The following is a 20,711-nucleotide window of genomic DNA, read 5'->3' as shown; positions in this document are numbered from 1 at the left end:
AGGGACACGTTAGATGTTAGATATCCTGGTGGTGTATGATGTAGTATATTTATTGCACACAAATTTTTATATTTCTGTAATATTTTATTACTAGAAATGTAATTATTACAGGGGAGAGTTCACTTCCAGGAGTTATCACCATTGACTCATTTCAGTCAGGTCCTTATTCCTGCGTCCTTCCTTGTGTGCTGCTCAAAAATGTTATAATGGTTAATCAGACACCGTTCCTGTAAGAGAGTTGTGACCGGTGTATACATTTAGCCCATTTCATGCTGTTCCCATTTAGCTTTTTTCTGGGACTTACTGATTTTTGAAATATCTGAATAGTACAACAGAAAGGCAACATTTAGGGTACGGCCAGACGTGGCAGAGTTTTTCCGCTGCAAATGTTGGTGCAGATTTGGGGCATTTACGCAACGAATCTGCACCAACATTTGCATATTTGACAGGTAATTCAGATGTAGCAAAAAACACAGCGGACGTGCCACAGATTTCAGTTTTTGCATTGCAAAGGCTGAAATCCACAGTGAAATTGCGCTTCTTCTCCGCAACAGTCAGTGCATGCTGCGGAGGTAAAATTCTGCACCGCAGCCTATGTTCCGCAGCGGAGTTTTCCGCAACGTCTGAACTAACTTGCCTTAAAATTTATTGAAACAACTATAAAAAACGGGCCGCTGGAGAATTCCACTGCGGACTGTCCGCAGCGGAATTCCACAGCAATTCCGCCACGTCTGGCCGTGCCCTTAAGAAGCAATGTTCAAAGTTTTTGCATAGCTGAAGAGTGGGCCCTTAAACGCGCAAACATATTTAATTAATGGACAGCACATGGGCATGTGGGCTTTAAATTGCAAGGGCTAATTTTATGTCCCAGTCCAGCCCTGCACGGGCCTATACGGCAGTGCACGGAGGCTGTATGGCTCCCCAGTATAAAGCATCCTTGTGTTGCCACTGTTCTGTCAGAGGCAGTACTTACAGACATATTCTCCCCTAGAAGCACGTGGAAGATACCTCCATACAAACGGAATCTGATAAAGCATACCAGGCAAACCTTTGTCTGAAATCAGAGGCATACAGCAGCAGAAAAAAAAGGTCAAATGCACCTCTATAATAGCCCTATTACAGTCATGTGCATGAGCCTTAACCCTTGGAGACACCCAGTGTGAATTAGATTGTTCCAAGCTGAAAACCAAACATTAATGGAAACAAATTGAAAATGTACCCAACTGGGGGGAATTGTAGCGCTTGGCGAAACAGCTGTAGTATTGTATTTTCTTTATCCCAAACTACTTACATTTTAATAAACCATTGTGTAATTTATATTTTACATTATCTGGTTGGGAAGAGTTATTATAACACACCACTGAGCACAAGAGGCTTGATATCTATGAGCTACTATTTTTGTATTATTGCCATATATTAGATACACTGTATCCTTACTTAACTCTATCACACATCCCCTTCTTCCTCTATCTCTGTTTACCAGAGAAGAATCTATAATTATTGTTTTAGCTTCAGCTTCTATCCTGTACTATTGGATCTTACCGTATATGTCTAGAATCGTTGGAATAAAGACTACATTTTATTGGACCTTTTGCTTGTATAATTTATCTGTGTGCCTATCATTTCCTGGCACCTAATGACATACATATTATCAGTTGAGATTAGTATCTATTTTGTGTGTTTGTCGCCACCCATTTTTGTAATGTTATACCCCTGTGAAGGAACCAGTTGAGTACCATAACAGCAAGAATTATAAATACCTGGTCAGAGGCAGACACACGCTTTGATGTCCATGGGTCACAGTCCTTGTATGCTGAGAAGAGAATGAGGCCTGAGAGTACGGCACAAGCAAGGATGGCCCATAATCCTATGAGGTTAATGTATAAAGACCTGGAAGATTCAAATAAGAAAGTTATTCGCACAACTGCCAGAAAAGTAATGGAGATAATAAGGGGATGTTAAAAGTTTTGTCAGAAACAAACATCATACAGCTCTTCCTACATAGTACTCACAATGCTACGTTATTTGGTACCCAATACTGACAATTCCACAAATATACAGCTTGTTTCCAAGCTGGAGGAACACTTTAAATGAATGTATATCTTTGGAGACTTGTTTAATAGTGCCTATATTATAAATAGCAAAGTTTTTTGTTCTATTTGTCTTTGTGTTTCTAATTTTACATGCCAGAAGAACGTAACCTTTCTGACTGCATTGTGCCAACTGTAAAATTTGGCGGAGGAGAAATAATGCTATGGGGTTGTTTTTCAGTTGTTGGCCTAGGCCCCTTCATTTCAGTGCAGGGAAATCCTAATACTTCAACATACCAAGACATTTTGGACAATTATATGCTTCCAACTTTGTGGGAACAGTTTGGGAAAGGTTCTTTTCTGTTCCAGCATGACTGTGCTCCAGTGCACAAAGCGAGTTCCATAAAGGCATGGTTGGTTGGGTAAGTTTAGTATGGAAGAACTTGACTTGACTGGTCCACATAGAGCCCTAACCTCAATCCCATTAAACACCCTCGGAATGAACTAGAACGGAGATTGCGAGTCAGGCCCTCTCATCCAACATCAGTGTCTGACCTCATAGATGCTCTTCTAGATGAATGGGCCAAATTTCCCACATACACACTCCAAAATCATGTAGAAAGCCTTCCCAGAAGACTGGAAGCTGTTTTAGCTGCAAAGGGGGGACCAACTTCATATTAATGCCTGTGGATTTAGAATGGGATGTCATAAAAGCTCCTGTAGGTGTGATGTGCAGGTCTTACAATACTTTTGTCCATATAGTGTATATATATATATACACAGACACACATACACACACACACACACGCCCATTGTCAGGGATATCAACAACCTGAGGGAACACATGAAATTGTCCTGAAGTCTGAAAGAAAACAGTCCCATGTTATCATGAAATGAGATAATTTACACAATCTCCACCTTATTAAGGAAGTAATCCTTAAACATAACAAATATGTTGTGTCTGCTTGGCTAAGTACAATCAACCAACTTGTCCTTATTATGATGTGTAAGAAATAATTGGAGTTGCACACAGTGAATCATTGTCTGGTGCATGCTCATGATCTGGAAATTACAAATAACTCACAATTTTGCTTGAAATCTGCTCTTACAAGAAATGTATCTTTGCACTTGAGATTGATTAACCCCATAGATTCCAGTCCACAAAAATGTTCCACCTATTACAATTGTCCAAAATGTGTGCCTCCGAAGTGGATGTGGATCAAAGCTGTGCAAAACAGAAAATAATACATAAAGGATTACATAAGGTTTAACCGAGGTTACATTTCCCCGCCTGTCTCAGAGGTGACTATTGTGAAAGACTAATACTATCTTCACTTGCTGCAGAATTCTACCAGACATCTACACAATTTTTCTTAGAAGAAATCAACATATGTTTTTGCATGTGGATTTACATGTGGATTTCCCATTCAACTAAAATGGGTAAAATCCACAAAATATACGTGTGAAAACCACAACAGATAGGTCACATTTTAAACCATGTGCATTTTCTTTGCAGTATGAATGGGAATTATTTTAACTTAAAGGGGTTTTCCGAGATAAAATTACTATGTGTTAATGTTTGTAATTTATTAATGTAAATATATTTGTAATATACTTACATTTTCCAAATTGGCCCCGTTTCCAGATCCAGCCGTGGGGTACTTGACGGGTGACGTCACTCTCTGCCGCTGGGTTGATCTTCAATTCTCTTCCGGGTATACGACTGGCTATTCTGTTGTACCGCCTGTAACGTGCATGCGCATTACGGGTTGTACAACAGAACAGCCCATACATGGCACGTCACAAGTGACGTGTCGTATACCCGGAAAAGAATTGAAGATCAACACAGCGGCCAGAGAGTGATGTCTGGAAACGGGGCCACTTTGGAAAATGTAAGTATATTACAAATGTATTTACATTAATAAATGACAAACATTAACACAGTCATTTTATCTCGGAAAACCCCTTTAAGTTAAAAGAATTCCCAAATCAACCCCTTTAAAGTATGATGTTAGAATGCTTACGTACTACAGTATTCTATGGAACATAGCACACATTTTCCTCTCTAAAGGTCTCCGTATGAAACTAGAGGTACAGTAAAACTGCATCATAATGCCATGTGTGAACCTGATGTTAAATAGGAATACCTTAACAAGATATGACAAGTTATATGTATAAGGAGCAGTACTTACTCCCAGAAGTTCAGCCTTCCACCATAGTAGGAATCATTGATGATAGTCTGGATTCCACCTTGCACTACTACACCTCTTATGATGACAGCTATAAAGCCGGCCAACATGATTACGATCTGGAATGCATCTGTCCAGATTACGGCCTTTAGACCACCCTAGACAGAATAACATTGTAAAATTAGGTTTTTACTATTACATTACTATAGGAGCTCTCTGCTCTAATATAGGGGGTCCAAAACTGATCCTCTGTATTACCTGCAAATACCCTAATAAATCCTTTTAGCATGTAGAGTGTTAAAGAGTTTGTCTAAAGTTAGAAAAATGGTCCTGCTTTTTCCACATGGCTGTGCCTGGAAATAAAGCTCAGAGTGATTCAAATGAATGGGGCTTTGTTGCAATACCGTACCAGAAATCTATAGACAAGAGTGTCCATGTCCTCTTTTCCCTCCTTTTTCTAAATTCAGACAACCCCTTTAAAGGGTTTTCACTTTTATGTAAAACAAAAGCTTAAAATGTTTCTGTACAACTTTGAAGTTCTAGTGTAAAAGGTTTGCACAGGAAAGCCAATGCCTACTTTTACAGTGAAGGAAATAAGTATTTGATCCCTTGCTGATTTTGTAAGTTTGCCCACTGTCAAAGACATGAACAGACTAGAATTTTTAGGCTAGGTTCATTTTACCAGTGAGAGATAGATTATATTAAAAAAAAATAAAAGAAAATCACATTGTCAAAATGATATATATTTATTTGCATTGTGCACAGAGAAATAAGTATTTGATCCCCTACCAACCATTAAGAGTTCAGCCTCCTCCAGACCAGTTACACCCTCCAAATCAACTTGGTGCCTGCATTAAAGACAGCTGTCTTACATGGTCACCTGTATAAAAGACTCCTGTCCACAGACTCAATTAATCAGTCTGACTCTAACCTCTACAACATGGGTAAGACCAAAGAGCTTTCTAAGGATGTCAGCGACAAGGTCATAGACCTGCACGAGGCTGGAATGGGCTACAAAACCATAAGTAAGACGCTGGGTGAGAAGGAGACAACTGTTGGTGCAATAGTAAGAAAATGGAAGACATACAAAATGACTCTCAATCGACATCGATCTGGGGCTCCATGCAAAATCTTACCTCGTGGGGTATCCTTGATCCTGAGGAAGGTGAGAGCTCAGCCGAAAACTACACGGGGGGAACTTGTTAATGATCTCAAGGCAGCTGGGACCACAGTCACCAAGAAAACCATTGGTAACACATTACGCCGTAATGGATTAAAATCCTGCAGTGCCCGCAAGGTCCTCCTGCTCAAGAAGGCACATGTACAGGCCCATCTGAAGTTTGCAAATGAACATCTGGATGATTCTGAGAGTGATTGGGAGAAGGTTCTGTGGCCAGATGAGACTAAAATTGAGCTCTTTGGCATTTACTCAACTCGCCGTGTTTGGAGGAAGAGAAATGCTGCCTATGACCCAAAGAACACCATCCCCACTGTCAAGCATGGAGGTGGAAACATTATGTTTTGGGGGTGTTTCTCTGCTAAAGGCACAGGACTACTTCACCGCATCAATGGGAGAATGGATGGAGCCATGTACCGTCAAATCCTGAGTGACACCCTCCTTCCCTCCACCAGGACATTAAAAATGGCTCGTGGCTGGGTCTTCCAGCACGACAATGACCCGAAACATGCAGCCAAGGCAACAAAGGAGTGGCTCAAAAAGAAGCACATTAATTTCATGGAGTAGCCTAGCCAGTCTCCAGACCTTAATCCCATCGAAAACTTATGGAGGGAGCTGAAGATCCGAGTTGCCAAGCGACAGCCTCGAAATCTTAATGATTTACAGATGATCTGCAAAGAGGAGTGGGCCAAAATTCCATCTAACATGTGTGCAAACCTCATCATCAACTACAAAAAACGTCTGACTGCTGTGCTTGCCAACAAGGGTTTTGCCACCAAGTATTAAGTCTTGTTTGCCAAAGGGATCAAATACTTATTTCTCTGTGCACAATGCAAATAAATATATATAATTTTGACAATGTGATTTTCTGTTTTTTTTTTAAATATAATCTATCTCTCACTGGTAAAATTAACCTATCCTAAAAATTCTAGACTGTTCATGTCTTTGACAGTGGGCAAACTTACAAAATCAGCAAGGGATCAAATACTTATTTCCTTCACTGTATTTATTCCAGTATTTTGTGGAAACATTGTAGACTATATAATCTCTAATGCGACATTTACCACTCTGATGGTCAGTACATAATGATGATAATTGTAATTGATAATAAAAATATCATACCAGTGCACAGTAAAAAGTACACACTAATCCAGTGGCAATCATTGCTCCCCAAAGATTAAATCCTGAAACTGAAAAATAAATAAATAAAAAAAATACATGTTGATCATCTGTGTATACTGTTATATTACTGAGAATAGAGACTACTGCTATTTATCTAGTTATATAGCCCTCAAGGCCAGTGTCAGTACTCTGCAGACCCAGGCAGATGCCAGTGCCCACTTGGGTTTGGGAACCCAAGGCGATCTGAGTAAACATTCTCTTACATCCTTATATTCTATAATTGTATCCATCATAAATGCCTCTTAAAACCTAGCATCACTCTCCTTATGTTGTGTCTCTAACCTCATAGTCTGAACTTTTGTTTTCAAGAAATAATCCTTCTCTTGCTAATAACATCATAGGACCATACTGATTGATGTCACTAGCAATGTTCTTGCAGGAGTCAATAAGATTTTATCACGTTATACTCACCTTGATTCAATGCCAGGGCAGGTGCATATATCACAATACCTGTATACAATATCTGAAACGAAAAAAAACACAATTTAGGACACTTTTTTGCGATTATAACCCTTTCAGGACCGAGGTCATTTTGGCCCTTGAGGACCAGCCCCATTTTTTCAAATCTGACATGTGTCATTTTATGTGGTAATAACGCTGGAATGCTTTTGCCTATCCAAGCGATTCTGAGATTGTTTTCTCGTGACATATTGTACTTTATGTTAGTGGAAAAATTTGGTCAATAAATTCATTGCTTGTTTGTGAAAAACACCAAAATTTCAATAAAATTAGCAAAAATTATAATTTTTCTAATTTTAAATCTATCTATTTGTAAAACAGATAGTAATACCACACAAAATTGTTGCTAATTAATATCCCCCATATGTCTACTTTATATTTGCATTGTTTTTTTAACATTATTTAATTTTTCTAGGACGCTACCAGGCTTAGAACTTTAGCAGCAATTTCTCACATTTTCAAAAGTCTATTTTTCAAGGACCATTTCAGTTCTGAAGTGGCTTTGAGGGCCTTATGTACTAGATAGACCCCATAAATCACCCATTTTATAAACTGTACCCCTCAAAGTATTCAAAACAGTATTTAGAAAGTTTCTTAACCATTTCGGCGTTTCACAGGAATTAAAACAAAGTAGAGTTAAAAATTATAAATTTCATTTTTTTTGCTGAAACTCATTTGTAATACATTTTCTTTTGTAACACCTAAGGTTTTAACAGAGAAACGCAACTCAATATTTATTGCCCAGATTCCGCAGTTTTTAGAAATATCCCACATGTGGCTCTAGTAGGAGCACCTAGTGGATTTTGGGGTCTGCTTTTTTTAGAATATATTTTAGGCACCATGTCAGGTTTGAAGAGGTCTTGTGGTGCCAAAACAGTGGAAACTCCCCAAACCACAAACTACAAACCTCAAGGAATTTATCTAGGGGTATAGTTAGCATCTTGACCCGACAGGTCTTGCTATATTTATTGGAGTTTGTCTGTGAAAATTAAAATCCACTCTTTTTCTGAAAAAAGATAACAATTTTTTTTTACAGGGAATTAAGAATAAAAAGCAGCCCAAATATTGTAAAGCTATTTCTCCCGATTACGGCAATACCCCATATGTGGTAATACACTGCTGTTTGGACCCACGGCAGGGCTCAAAAGTGAAGGAGCGCCATTTGGATTTTGGAGCACAGATTTTGCTTGGTAATAGTTCGGTTTGGGGTTTTGCTGGTATTTCAGTTTACAATGTGGGTGCATATGTAAGCTGGGCAGAGTACATCAGGGCATAATAAGAGGGTATTAAATGGGGTAAATAAATAATAATTCATAGATATGTGCACGGTGTTGCACTGATAAATGGTGCCGGATGTTTTCCGCTTTTGGAACGCTCTGCACAATTTATGTCGCTATATTCTGAGCGCCTGAACTGGAGCCGTGCCAGGGCTTATTTGTTACATTACAATCTGTAGTTTTCATTGGTACAATTCTAGGGTACATGTAATTTTTTGATCACATGTTACTCTATTTTTTTGGCACGCAAAGTGACAAAAAGAACATACATTTTGACAATGTTTTTTGTACAGGTTGCTGGGGAACCAGGGACACTGACACCGCCAGCGTCAGAGAGATCTCCCCAGTGCTATGCCAACAGAAGCAGAGGTCTGCAGATTCACGTCCTCGCTGCATGGGGGTATATGCGGATAGAACGTGAATCTACAGATTGTCGGCGTGAAAGGGATAAGAAGTAGGTAAAATAAAAATAGTTGGATCAGTAACCTAGTGGCTAGAGTTGTCTGTAACTCAATCAGTATCTCTGCACAAAGGTGTATATTCACTTTAAGGCTGGGTTCACACAGTGCAGATTTGCTGCAGATTTTGCACATATGTTTTAAGCCAAAACCAGGAACGGAACCTAAACAGAAGAATATATAACGGAAGACCTTAAAGTGTCTCCTCTCCTGGATCCAATTCTGATTTTGGCTTACAAAATGCAGGCAAAATTTGCAGCAAATCTGTACTGTCGGCACCCAGGTACACGACCGTAGATTTCGTCTGCAATTACCACCATTTCTATGGTTGACGGACACTTTCCCAGATATTTACGGTGTCCATAGAAATTTTCCGTAAAAAATAGGACACGTCCTATTTTTTATTTTACGGACCATGCTATTTCCCACTGCCTCGTTACTTTTGTCCGCTGCTTCTTCTAATAGGGTGGTCCCTCTTCACAGGGCTTTGCCTGAAACCTACAATTCCTATCTTAACTACTTCTGATCCTGCCTCTCAAAGACCAATACAGTACTTTGTACAATATGTGTCCCAGCTCTGTACAATTTATGCAAATAAGACAGTGCTGGAACCTGCATATCTTTATGTAGGCATTTGAACCAGCAAACTAAATGTCACGTGATCCATGATGTTTTGTTGTGGGTCGTTTCAAACAGCGAACGAAAAGTCACATGTCACACGTTTTGTTAGGGGGGGCGGAATATAGAGGAGTAAATATCTCCTGATTATTGACAATTCATTTCTTAGCTTGGAATCCTGGGAAAGGACTATATATTACGATTCATCACTGATCAGGCACGAAGGTAGTGGGGACATGTGACCGACTTAAAGTGGTTCAAACGGAGCGTTTTAAAAAGATAAAGTAAGGACCGGTTCACATCAGCGTTGACTTTCCGTTCAGGGGTTCCGTCTGAGGTTTCCATCGTGGAACCCCTCAACGAAAAGACAAATGTAAACCTTAGCTTCCGTTTGCATCACCATTGATATCAATGGTGACGGAAACATTGCTAATGGTTTCCATTCGTCACCGTTTCGTCAGGTTTCCGTTTTTTCAACGGAATCAATAGCGCAGACGACTGCTCTATTGATTCTATCGAAGAAAGGCATTTATTAAATTAGTTCCATCATGTTTTTCAAATAATCGATTTATTATAATACCCCATTTTTCTTTTTTCAAGACATGTTGAATATTTTAGCGTATATCCAGCTATACCATTACCATAATAAACTTTAGAATATTTATAAACTGGGTGTATTTCAGCATACCTTTATAAATCCAACGATTCAGATTAGCTTTTTTGCAGCTACTAAAATAAGATGAATTATATACTTATATATTCTCTTTCTCATAAGAGGTATTATCCAACTCAGTATGAAAAATTAAAGTCCAAGGATTATATATTAATCTCTCTCAATAACTCATATATATCCACCAAAATTTGTAAGATCTTATCAAGAATATAATCATAGAGTTCTGTTTCCCTCCTTCAATGCTAAATTGTAGGGTTGGTTCTCATTTCTCAATATCAAATTAGCTAGATAAAAACTTGTTTTATTACCATATCTATACATTTGAAAACCTTTCTTGGTTTAAGAGAATTGCTCCATCCTATTATAGTAATATTCATAAAGGGCTTTTTTTTTATCTAACATCTTTATTTCATTTTGCGTGGTAGTATTTTTCTTGTATGATATATAGCCATATTTGTTTTCTGTACTTAATTTGTGTTTATGTTCCTGTTTGATTTTATTCTTTTTATTTCCTACAAAGGATATAATTTAACCTCTGAGTACTTTCACTGCATCCCAAATAAAAGTTATATTGTCAATATGTTGGGCATTATCTCCCAAGTTGTTTTCAACATCTCTGAAAAATCCCTCTCTTTTTATAAAAAAGATGCAAATGCCATTTTGAGTGCGAGGTAATACATTTCTGACACATAGCACCACAGGCGCATTATCAAATATCACTATCTGATCAATTTAAATTATATCTACTTAATCCGTTAAATTATTAGAGACTAATATATAATCTAATGCAAGGTTGGCAACAGCACTCAGTCAACCTTGCATTGGAACTTTCTGAAAGTATGTGGGTAAGTCGTACCAATCCCACCAGGTGACGTGACTTATTTTTGATGAGAGGGTCTCGCAATCTCCATTCTAGTTAATCCCAAAGGTGTTCAATGGGATTAAGGTCAGCCGTAAACTAATACCAAAATCACCATTAATGTTCACTTTAAAATCTCTTATTTTTCTAAAAATTGCAGAACGAAAATATTTTTTTTAATCATTATAGTAATTTTCCTCTTTTTAACACCTTAGGGTCAGCGTCGGAATCCACGCCAAAAAAAGTCCAAAATCCCCCCCTTGATTTCAATGGGAAAAAGAGGTGGTTTTTTTCCCAGACGGCTTTTATCCGCTCACGGGAAAGAAAAAGCGTCATTCCGCAGTTTCCACCTCTGACCTCCCTTTGAAATTAATGGTACGCAGAAAAAACCTGTGGCGCTTGTTTCTGAGAGTTTTTTGCTGTGTTTTTTGCCCGCAGTCCTTGTATTAGCTTCAATGGCCGCGGGTGAAAAACGCTGCAAACAAAAGAAGAAAGAAAGCGCAGACAGTTCAAAATCTGCCTCAATATTCCTGAAGGAATTCTGAGGCATATTTATTCTGCCTGCAAAAAGTCTGTGTGAGCAGGGCCTTACAGTTTTTAGGATGAATAACCTGTGTTGATTGATTGATTGATTGATTGATTGATTGATTGATTGATTGATTGATTTAGTTATCTGTAGGGGTTGAAGTTCCCTTTCTTTATACAGGGTTCCACATCTGTATTGCATCAGTGATAGTGTAAAAATTAATATCATGTATGCAATACTTTGGTTTTACATGAAGTAAAATAACAAGCCTGGCTCTTGCTCAATACTTAACATATGAAAATATAATGTACTGCTCACCATCTCTATGATGAAAATGGCTGTTCCAAGAATCCGCACACTTCTGTTAAATCGAAGTTCTAAATACTATAAGACAGTTTTTATTAGTCACTTAGAATGCATTTATTAAAGAGAACATTTCAAAATGGTTATAATAATAAAATAATATAGTGCTTTGACCTGAATTCATGATAGTTACCACCATTTTGAATTTAGGGTCACTGTCACTTTATATAGACATGTCAGAAGCATGGACTACCCAGGTAGCAGGCATAGCAGCTAGTATGGGGCTAAACTACTAAGTGATGAAGTGCAGTCTGTGGATGATAAAACTGTGGATTATGGGAGGCGAGAGAGGGAAAATTAATGCAGATCACTGGGAAACCAAGAAAAGACGCAGGAGAGTAAAAAAAAAATAATCATGTCCTGATGGAGCAAGGTCTTTTTCCAAATTTTGCTGTGGGACCCCATGGTTACTTGTGACACCCCTGGTCAGATGTTTATGTTAATAGGGTTTCTAGTCCTAAGATCCCCCTGTTCAGAAGTAAATCCCTAGCTGTGTGAATGCATGCTAGTCTGACAACTGCTTTGTAGATGGTGAGGTGATATATAGGAAAGAAAGGAGGAAGAACAGATTATTCCGTTTATTCAGTAATGAGGTCAAATGGAAATATCAGTCACCCATCGGAATGTGATGTTGACCCAAAACTTTATATTGCGTTGAACTGAATAAATAAACAGGATTTCCTATACCTGCCACTGGGGTTGCAGCAGTGCGACTGTCAGGACTACTCTACGCACTGCACAATACCGCAGCACACAGCATCGTTATGTGCATAAAATAGCCCTTTGGTGGCTAAAACCTAATAATGAAAACCAGTGCTTTTCATGTGTTAAGAATTTTTTCCCCTTAATATTAAAATGCAAAAGTTTCCTAGGTTACTCTTTAAAAAAACTTTCACTTTCTCCAAAAAGTGAAATAGACTTTTTGAGTGATGATATAGATGCACATTAACAAACTGCAAGTATTCTGTATTTATCACAGAACGCTTCATGAATCTCGCGCATACTGTATGTAAAATGTAATAGGATGCATACTTTGAATTTGTTGTCACAATTTCTTATTTTAAAGAACACATTTGAACTTTATTAAGCTGCATTATAGTCTGTAAAGACATCTAAAAAATGTGTATCTAATAAAAAGAAAATTATTCAATTGGTAAGTGTTTAGATCTATAGTTTTTCTTGAGATCACATACTTAAAATGCTATATAAGGGCATTAAATTCCTACAAAGACCTACAAAGTATGAAATAGACAAAAAAAAAACTATGGAAAGGTGTCTCTACCATGGAAATGTAGGTCTTCCTTGATAGACCCTTTCATTAGACATTTAGGACACAAACTTTTTTTGCTTCCCTTAAACCACCATCACCATTCCGCCATGAGACTGTTCAGCTCACTGTCAATATACCTGGATTCTGTTTAATTGTTCATTAATTAGTTCGCCAATTTACTTTCTGTTGCTTACATAGTGCCAACATATTCCACAATGCTGTACGCAGAATATAAAAACTCCCATCAGTTCATTGTTTCCTTCCGACAGTACCAATTGACCTGCCAGCATGTGTGGAAGGAAATGGGATAGTGTGGGAGGGCACTGGAGTACCCACAGGAGAAACATGAGAAAAACATACAAATCCCATGCAGATTTCCCAGGTTTGATTTTAGCCTAATCTTATATGAATAGGGCTAAAATAATAAATGTAGTGCTGAAATATCCTAATACATACTGTCTTCAAATATGGCCCCAAAGTACTGATGTCAGGGGCTGCTGCTGTACAGGGGATTGTTTACTTACGTGCTGCTCGGCGGTCCACCCATGCAGAGTAACAGCATGGACAAGAGCATGTCTACCAATCTATCCCTCTATGCCACCATTTCTACCTATATTACTTGTTGCTTTCTTTCCCAGCCATCCCAGTTTATATTCTGCGCTCTACCTATGGTTATCATTGCGCGCTTATTTTTTCACTAATGGTGCTTGATATTTATGATGGTATTAGTGACTGTGAAATGACCCAGGTTAGACATACCTCATATGTGCTGGTTATATTAAGTCTGTAAAACACAGGGAGGAAGAATTCTGCACAAATAATCACCACCAGTGCATATGATATAGCAAAGATGCTGTACATTGCTCCAAAGCGATATACATCAGCTGGAGTCCCAAGGATGGTGACCGCAGACATGAAGCTGGCAGTGAGGGAAAGAGCCACTGGCAGTGCTGTCATACTTCTTCCTCCAGTCAGAAATTCTTGTGAAGTGGTCTTTCCTCGTCCTGCAAAGGCAAAATAGATCCCAATAACCGTTGAGATCAACAAAACTGCAGCAAACACAACATAATCCCAAGCTGAGAAAAGGCCAATTTCCGTGGAAGAAGCCATGGTTTCTCTGCATAGACTGCTTAATACTATGTCTTAAATTAGTATGTCTTAAGTATACTGAAGAACAGGTTTATACATTACAATAGACAAGGTAGGCTGGGTCACATCTCTACATGTGCCAACTTTGACGCAATAGCCGGAGGGCAATTGACACCTATATATGCCTATTAGGTGTTACAAAATATAAAATGGGGTGGAGCGAATCAGAAGCGATGACTATGACGTTAATTAAAAAGCATTTGTATCAGTTTTAATGAGCACATTTTCTTAATCAAACCATGCACAATATAATTGCATATATTCATGCTGAATCACATAGTGTGAGGTAACACTGAAGGACTTTCAGATTGACAAGAAATAATAATGTAGAAAGTGAACATTACAACGTGTCCTGATGTACAGAGGTCAATGCTTTTAATAAAAAACTTAAACCCAGATAATGTAATGCAACATCACCAGTCAAGGGGAGTATAAAGTAGACTATTATCCTAACACAGAGGCCTAAAGAAAACGAAAAATGCCCCTTCACTGTGTCTAAATTTTTTTATATTGTATCTTATTTCTGTCTGAGTTATCAGAGTGACATTTCAGGCTTCATGTAAAAATAGCTTCCATGCTTGTGTCCTTAGAAGAAGGTTTCTTGTTCATGAAACAAAAATATATATTCTTTTACTTTTGTATCTGGCTAGAATTGGATTCTGTTTGGTTGCTAGGAGGCCTGGTTTCTCTGTAATAACACAAAGCTGCCAGAGTTCAGGAGCAGGAAGTGTTGTCATGGGGACACAAGCAGAGAAGCTGCCAGGTTATGCGAAATGTAACGGCTCAACTTGAAAATGTATATTATTGACTTTAGAAATCACAACTGGCTTCATATTGATTCATTCAATACCTAGGCTAGGATCATAACTGTATGCATAGCAGCTCATTCAACTGTTATGTTGTCGTAAATGGGAGTAGACTACAGAATGCAAATTTACACTCCTGGAATGAGCAAAAAGTATATTGTCCTTCTATTATTAATGTATAATATTACTGTATTATTAGAGAGACAGGGACAATCTACTGACCTGGCTGTCATAGATTCTGATACCGCAGCGTTTTTATCCCCATGAAACCGGCGGGCACCTTGGTGGAACCCAATGGACCCCATATAAAGTCGATAGAGTCCATTGTGTGCCACTTGCTTTCCTCCTACATTGCATGGGTGATTTAATCTCAGAGAGACACAGAAGTTTACATATGGTGCTCACCTCCAATGTACTTAGGAGTTCAGGGAGTCGTTCATTGCGTGCTGTAGAATCCACCTGAATCACGATATTAGGGCATCTTCTAATTGACCTAATGTAAGTATACATGATACCTTCCTACCTATCCACCCATGGTCAAGAAGGCAGGTACTGACTACAGACACAGGAATACAATGAAAGACCTCATTTTTATTTATAAAACAACATGTGAGGAGATTAACTACATACATACAAATGCAAATACCTCGATTTGCAAAATATATAGTACTAAAACCAATTCATTTATACATGTGAGTGCATTCCCTGAGACAGCGTACATGCACACGACCGTGCTCGTAATTACGACTCGTAATTACGAGCACGGCTGGGCACAGCCGGCCACGGGCAGCCGGCCGCTTTTCCGAGCCGTGCTCCCATTATAAAGTATAGCAGCACGGCCCGTAAAATAAAAAAATAGAACATGTTCTATTTTTTTAACGGCACGGGCACCTTCCCGTGAGAAAACGGGAAGGTACCCGTGGCTAACAGAAGTCTATGGGCCCGTTATTGCGGGTCGTAATTTACGACCCGCAATAACGGGTGTTTTTACGGTCGTGTGCATGAGGCCTAAATCTGTATGCAATCACAGCAGCACTCCTTTATATTTACATTCTCTGTATATGACAATAATACAAAAAAAGTCATATATACACATATCATTTAGACAACGGAAGATTGGCCGGTGTGGTTTAGATAACTTTCCAACTGTGGCTACCATAGAACCATATAGACAGCATGGTACAGTTTCTGGTGTCCTTTGTTCACGTCAACACATCTTAGATTAGACCTCTATAAAATCTCATGGGTTAATGCCGTTAACTTTGTCATTTATTTCCGTGCTGTACATTTCCATGTGGCTGAAAGCAGGATTATCTGTTCCTTTATCTGGATCTGGATCACTGTCCCGTGTCTTCCAGTTCAGCACTTCTACTTTCTCATTCTGCTGAAAAAAATTAAAATGAGCAATATTAATATCATTAATGTGCCAAATATAATAATGCAGGTGTTATCTAATATATATTTTCGAAAGTTTGTTTGTTTGAAGCCCGATCTTTCATTGGTTTAAAATCAGAGAATAGCTATTTTTGGTTGGACATTGAACAAAGTTTGCCTCCTTTGCTTGCTCCAGAGTCGGCACTGGAAAGAATCTTAACATCTTGGCACCGGATCAAAAGACAAAAAACAGTGTTTACAAGAAAGTGTTGGAATAGAAACATGCAGTCCTAAATCAACACTATATAAATCTGTAATAAATATATTGCTTCATTTCATTTCTTTTATGCTTCCAATAACATTATTTACACTCTCTGGCAATTAAATTCATATTGAGAGGTAGCAATAAAATTCATATCGAGAGGTAGCAATTAAATTCATACTGAGAGTTATTTAAATAGTGAGCTTTTACTCTATCCATACCGTAAGTCAACCTCCCGAGCAACACCTGGTATAAAAGCTAGTGTATTATATAACATCATAGTCTGTGATATTTAACATGTGTTAATAAACAAATATATTAAAAATAGGATTTAGGCCCTGTTCCCACAGCGTCTTTTGATGCTGATTTTGACACGGAAACCGCTTCGAAATCCGTGCCAAAAAGCACCCTAAATCTCCCTACCATGATTTCAATGGGAGGTAGAGGCATTTTTTTCATTGGGCGTTCATTTGTCTGCTCGCAAAAATAAAATAGCGTCAGGCCCTATCTTGGAGTGGTTTCTGCCTCTGAACCTCCATTGAAATCAATGAGAGGCATTAAAAAAACATGGTTCGATTGGAGCTTTTGTTGACCAAAAACTAACCGCGTTTTTTTGGATTTGCTAAATTAAAAGAAAACGCCTAATAAAATGGCTAAAAAAAAAAAAGCATCAGAAAAGTGGAAAAAAAATTTGGTGTCATTTTATTGAAAAGTTTTCAAAATATACACAAGACATAAAGACGTATGGGTAGGCCATACGATCCATTTGACATATTAGAAAATCCAATCAGACAAGACACAAGGAGAAAGACAAAAGGGAGGGGAGAAGAAAACAAAAAAGATCAGTCAAATATCTAACTCAGTGATATTGGTAGCCAATACTTGTCCCACAGATCCCAAACCACTCTAAATCTGTCCAGCGTATTGTCAAGTTAGGACGTCATATGTTCCATAGTGCGAACTTCCCTAATCCTAAAGTCAATGTGAGAGGGAGGGGCAATCTGTCTCCATTTCCAAGCAATCAGAGTTTTAGCAGCAGTAAGAAAATGACGGAAAAGTCGAGCTGAGGGCTTCTCCAATAACCTAGGAAGGACATTCAGGTGATAATGAAGAGGGTCTAGAGGAATATCCTGCTGCAACACCGCCACCGCCAAATTCCTAACCTCCAGCCAAAACTATTGTACCAGGGAGCAGCTCCAAAAGATATGGAACAAGTCTCCCCTCTGATCTCTACATCGCCAACGAGATACCAGGATTGAAGCTATGCAAGAGGGCAGGGGTATGATACCAAAACATAAGGATTTTATATTGATTTTCTTTATACGTAGTACAGAAGGAAGTTTTAGCTGCTTGTGACCAGATGATCTTCCATAATGAGAAAGGGATGGATGTATTCAACAGGGTTTCCCATTTCGACATATATCTATGCATAGGTGGAGGGGAGTTATCCGGGGACAGCAGTATTGTGTAAATAGCGGATATAAGCCCTTTAGTAGTGGTAATATGGCGACAAAGTTTTTCAAAGCTTGTAGGCTTAGTGACCCGAGTGGATCTGAAGGTCTGCTGCATGTAAAGTCGAATTTGAAGATAGTGGAAAAAATTTGAAGAAGGGATGTTGTGATGCTGTTGGAAATATGAAAACGGGTGAAGATCTAGCGTATAAGGATCAACCATATCAGCCAGGTGGAACACCTCTGCCCCCGTCCACAATCGGACCACTCGGGAAGTAGTACCCCCTGGAATAGTAGGGGTATATAGAACCGAGGTCAAAGGCGGGCAATCCGACGCCAAGTGAAAGCGTCTTTTGCAGGTATCCCAGACCTCCCACTGAAAGCGCATGGGACCCAACAGAGACGAAGAAGGCAAGGCCAGCAGGTCACCCCATAACAAAGAATTAGGATGAAAAGTAGCCATCCACAATTTCTCTATTTCAGTCCACTTGCTGCCCGAAGGGACACCCAACAGGGAATGCGGCAAAGATGGGACGCCCAATAATAATTCACAACGTCAGGGACAGACATCCCCCCCGCAGATCGACTAGACAATAAAACAGATATCGGGACTCTATGTCTGGCGGAGTGCCATATGAACCTGAGGACGGAAGACTGCATTGCCCTCAGCTCCCCATGGGTACTGACACTTGTAGGGTCTCAAAGAAATACAATAATTTAGGGAGCGGGGTCATTTTGACCGCTGCAATGCGTCCAAAAAAGGGCATGGGGAGAGAACCCCACCTGGCCACAAGTCTACACAGTTCTACAAAAAGAGGAGGGAAATTAGCCTTGTAAACTGATGCGTAAGAGGGGGTGAGTTGGACTCCCAAATAAGTCATGGATCTCTTTCCAATTGTAAGTGTACTTTTGTTTGAGGAGCAATAGAGTGTGGCGTGGGACATTAAGCTTCCGTTTTAGAGGTGTTAGTTATATAAATTGAAAGCCTCCCATATCTATGGAGAACGTTAGTAAGGGTAGGAAGAGAGGTATGAGGTTTAGTGATAGTCAAGAGAACGCCATCTGCAAATAAGGAGACTGAACTCTTTATCTTGTATTTTGACCCCCACTTTATCTATGGATTGTCGTATTTGAGCTGCATAGGGTTCAATATAGAGCACAAATAGAAGATGTGATAGTGGGCAGCCTTGACGCGTGCCATTCCAAATCTGGAACGGGGGGAGGTGGAGTGCGGAAGTTTAATCGCCGCCGTTGGATTGGAATAAAGACCACGCAGAGCCGTCAAGAAAGGACCCGAAATCCCAAACGACCTCATAGTTTCAAACATAAACGACCATCCCAAGCGATCAAACGCCTTCTCTGCATCCAGGCTAAGAAGGATCGCTGATTCCTCATACTTGTGAAGGGCATCAATCATATCAAGGGTCCTCCTTGTATTGTCTCCCCCTTGTCTAAGGGGCACAAAGCCCACCTGATCTTTATGGATCAAAGAAGGGAGCCAAACATTAAGTCTATTTGCAAAAAATTTTAGATCAGAATTCAAAAGAGCTATGGGTCTATAATTGGAGCAATCTGCGTGATTCTTACCCGGTTTAGGGATCAGCGTAATGTGAGAATGCAGGAACGTTTGAGGGATAGGAGAACCCTGTAGGAAGGAGTTAAACAAGGATACCATCTTTGGAACCAGGATCTCCGCGAAAGTTTTATAATACATATATAAGTGAAGCCATCCGGCCCAGGGGCTTTACCACCAGGGAGGTTCTTCAGTATGTCATACAACTCCTCCAAAGAGACTAAGGCATTCAAAGAAGACAGCTCTGTGTCAGATAGTCTGGGGAGGTTACATGATGAGAGGTAAGTTTGTAGTATTTCCCTCCAATGGTCCGGGTCAGGGGGCAATGTAATTGGCAAATGATATCAGGATTTATAATAATCATGGAAGAGGGCGGCTATCGTATCTGGGTGATGTTGAAGGAGGCCCGCGCTATCCCGAACAGCCTGCGGGGTGCGAGCAGTCGTCTGATCTCTCAATATACGAGCCAGGAGCGTATGGGCTTTGTTGCCCCTGTCATAATATGTCTGTTTCGTGTACAGGAGTGATTTTTCTACCCCTTTCATTGCTATATCCTTAAGCTGCGCTCGAGCCTCTATTAGTTTACGCAGTGTCGACACTGTGGGCTGAGTCCCCGTCTCTCTTTCCAGTTTAGTCGTTTTCCGAAGGAGAGACACCCGTTTGGCCCTAGAATCCCTTTTTAATCTAGAACACATGGCCATGCAATGCCCCCTCATCACTGCCTTATGGGCCTCCCAAAGGGTAGAAATGGATTGAACTGAGCCGTCATTGAGTTCGTAGAATTCACGCAGGTGAGCGGCCAGGCCGTCTCTAAGAGCGGGGGATTTAATTAACGATTCATTTAAACGCCAATGACAGTCCCTCATGAAGGGTCTACCAACCTGCAAATTTACCGACACTGACGCATGGTCCGACCAGGAGATAGGATCAATGACCACTGACTGAAGCAATCAGAGGGCCGGGACGTTACCAAAGAAATAATCTAGGCATGTGTGTGTGTTATGTGTATGGGAAA

General features: G+C 39.5%; 2 protein-coding genes across 2 annotated transcripts in view; both read right to left on the bottom strand.

Annotated features, from left to right (window-relative positions):
• The window catches only part of LOC142751096 (sodium-coupled monocarboxylate transporter 1-like), a 38,009-nt gene extending 23,818 nt beyond the window's left edge, over positions 1-14,191 (bottom strand). The window contains exons 1-7 of the mRNA XM_075860074.1: positions 13,841-14,191; positions 11,767-11,832; positions 6,990-7,041; positions 6,519-6,586; positions 4,223-4,377; positions 3,115-3,255; positions 1,761-1,890 (exon numbers count right to left, since the gene is read on the bottom strand). Of these exons, the coding sequence (XP_075716189.1) occupies positions 1,761-1,890; positions 3,115-3,255; positions 4,223-4,377; positions 6,519-6,586; positions 6,990-7,041; positions 11,767-11,832; positions 13,841-14,191 (963 nt within the window). The remainder of the gene's footprint in view (positions 1-1,760; positions 1,891-3,114; positions 3,256-4,222; positions 4,378-6,518; positions 6,587-6,989; positions 7,042-11,766; positions 11,833-13,840) is intronic.
• A 1,839-nt stretch (positions 14,192-16,030) lies between these two features.
• LOC142751095 (sodium-coupled monocarboxylate transporter 1) overlaps positions 16,031-20,711 on the bottom strand; it is a 42,178-nt gene continuing 37,497 nt past the window's right edge. The window contains exon 15 of the mRNA XM_075860073.1: positions 16,031-16,420. Coding sequence (XP_075716188.1) covers positions 16,277-16,420 — 144 coding nt within the window. The 3' untranslated portion in view covers positions 16,031-16,276. The remainder of the gene's footprint in view (positions 16,421-20,711) is intronic.

This window comes from Rhinoderma darwinii, chromosome 3, assembly GCF_050947455.1.
Source record: "Rhinoderma darwinii isolate aRhiDar2 chromosome 3, aRhiDar2.hap1, whole genome shotgun sequence".
Classification (NCBI taxonomy): domain Eukaryota; kingdom Metazoa; phylum Chordata; class Amphibia; order Anura; family Rhinodermatidae; genus Rhinoderma; species Rhinoderma darwinii.
This window is presented reverse-complemented; position numbering and strand designations above follow the sequence as displayed.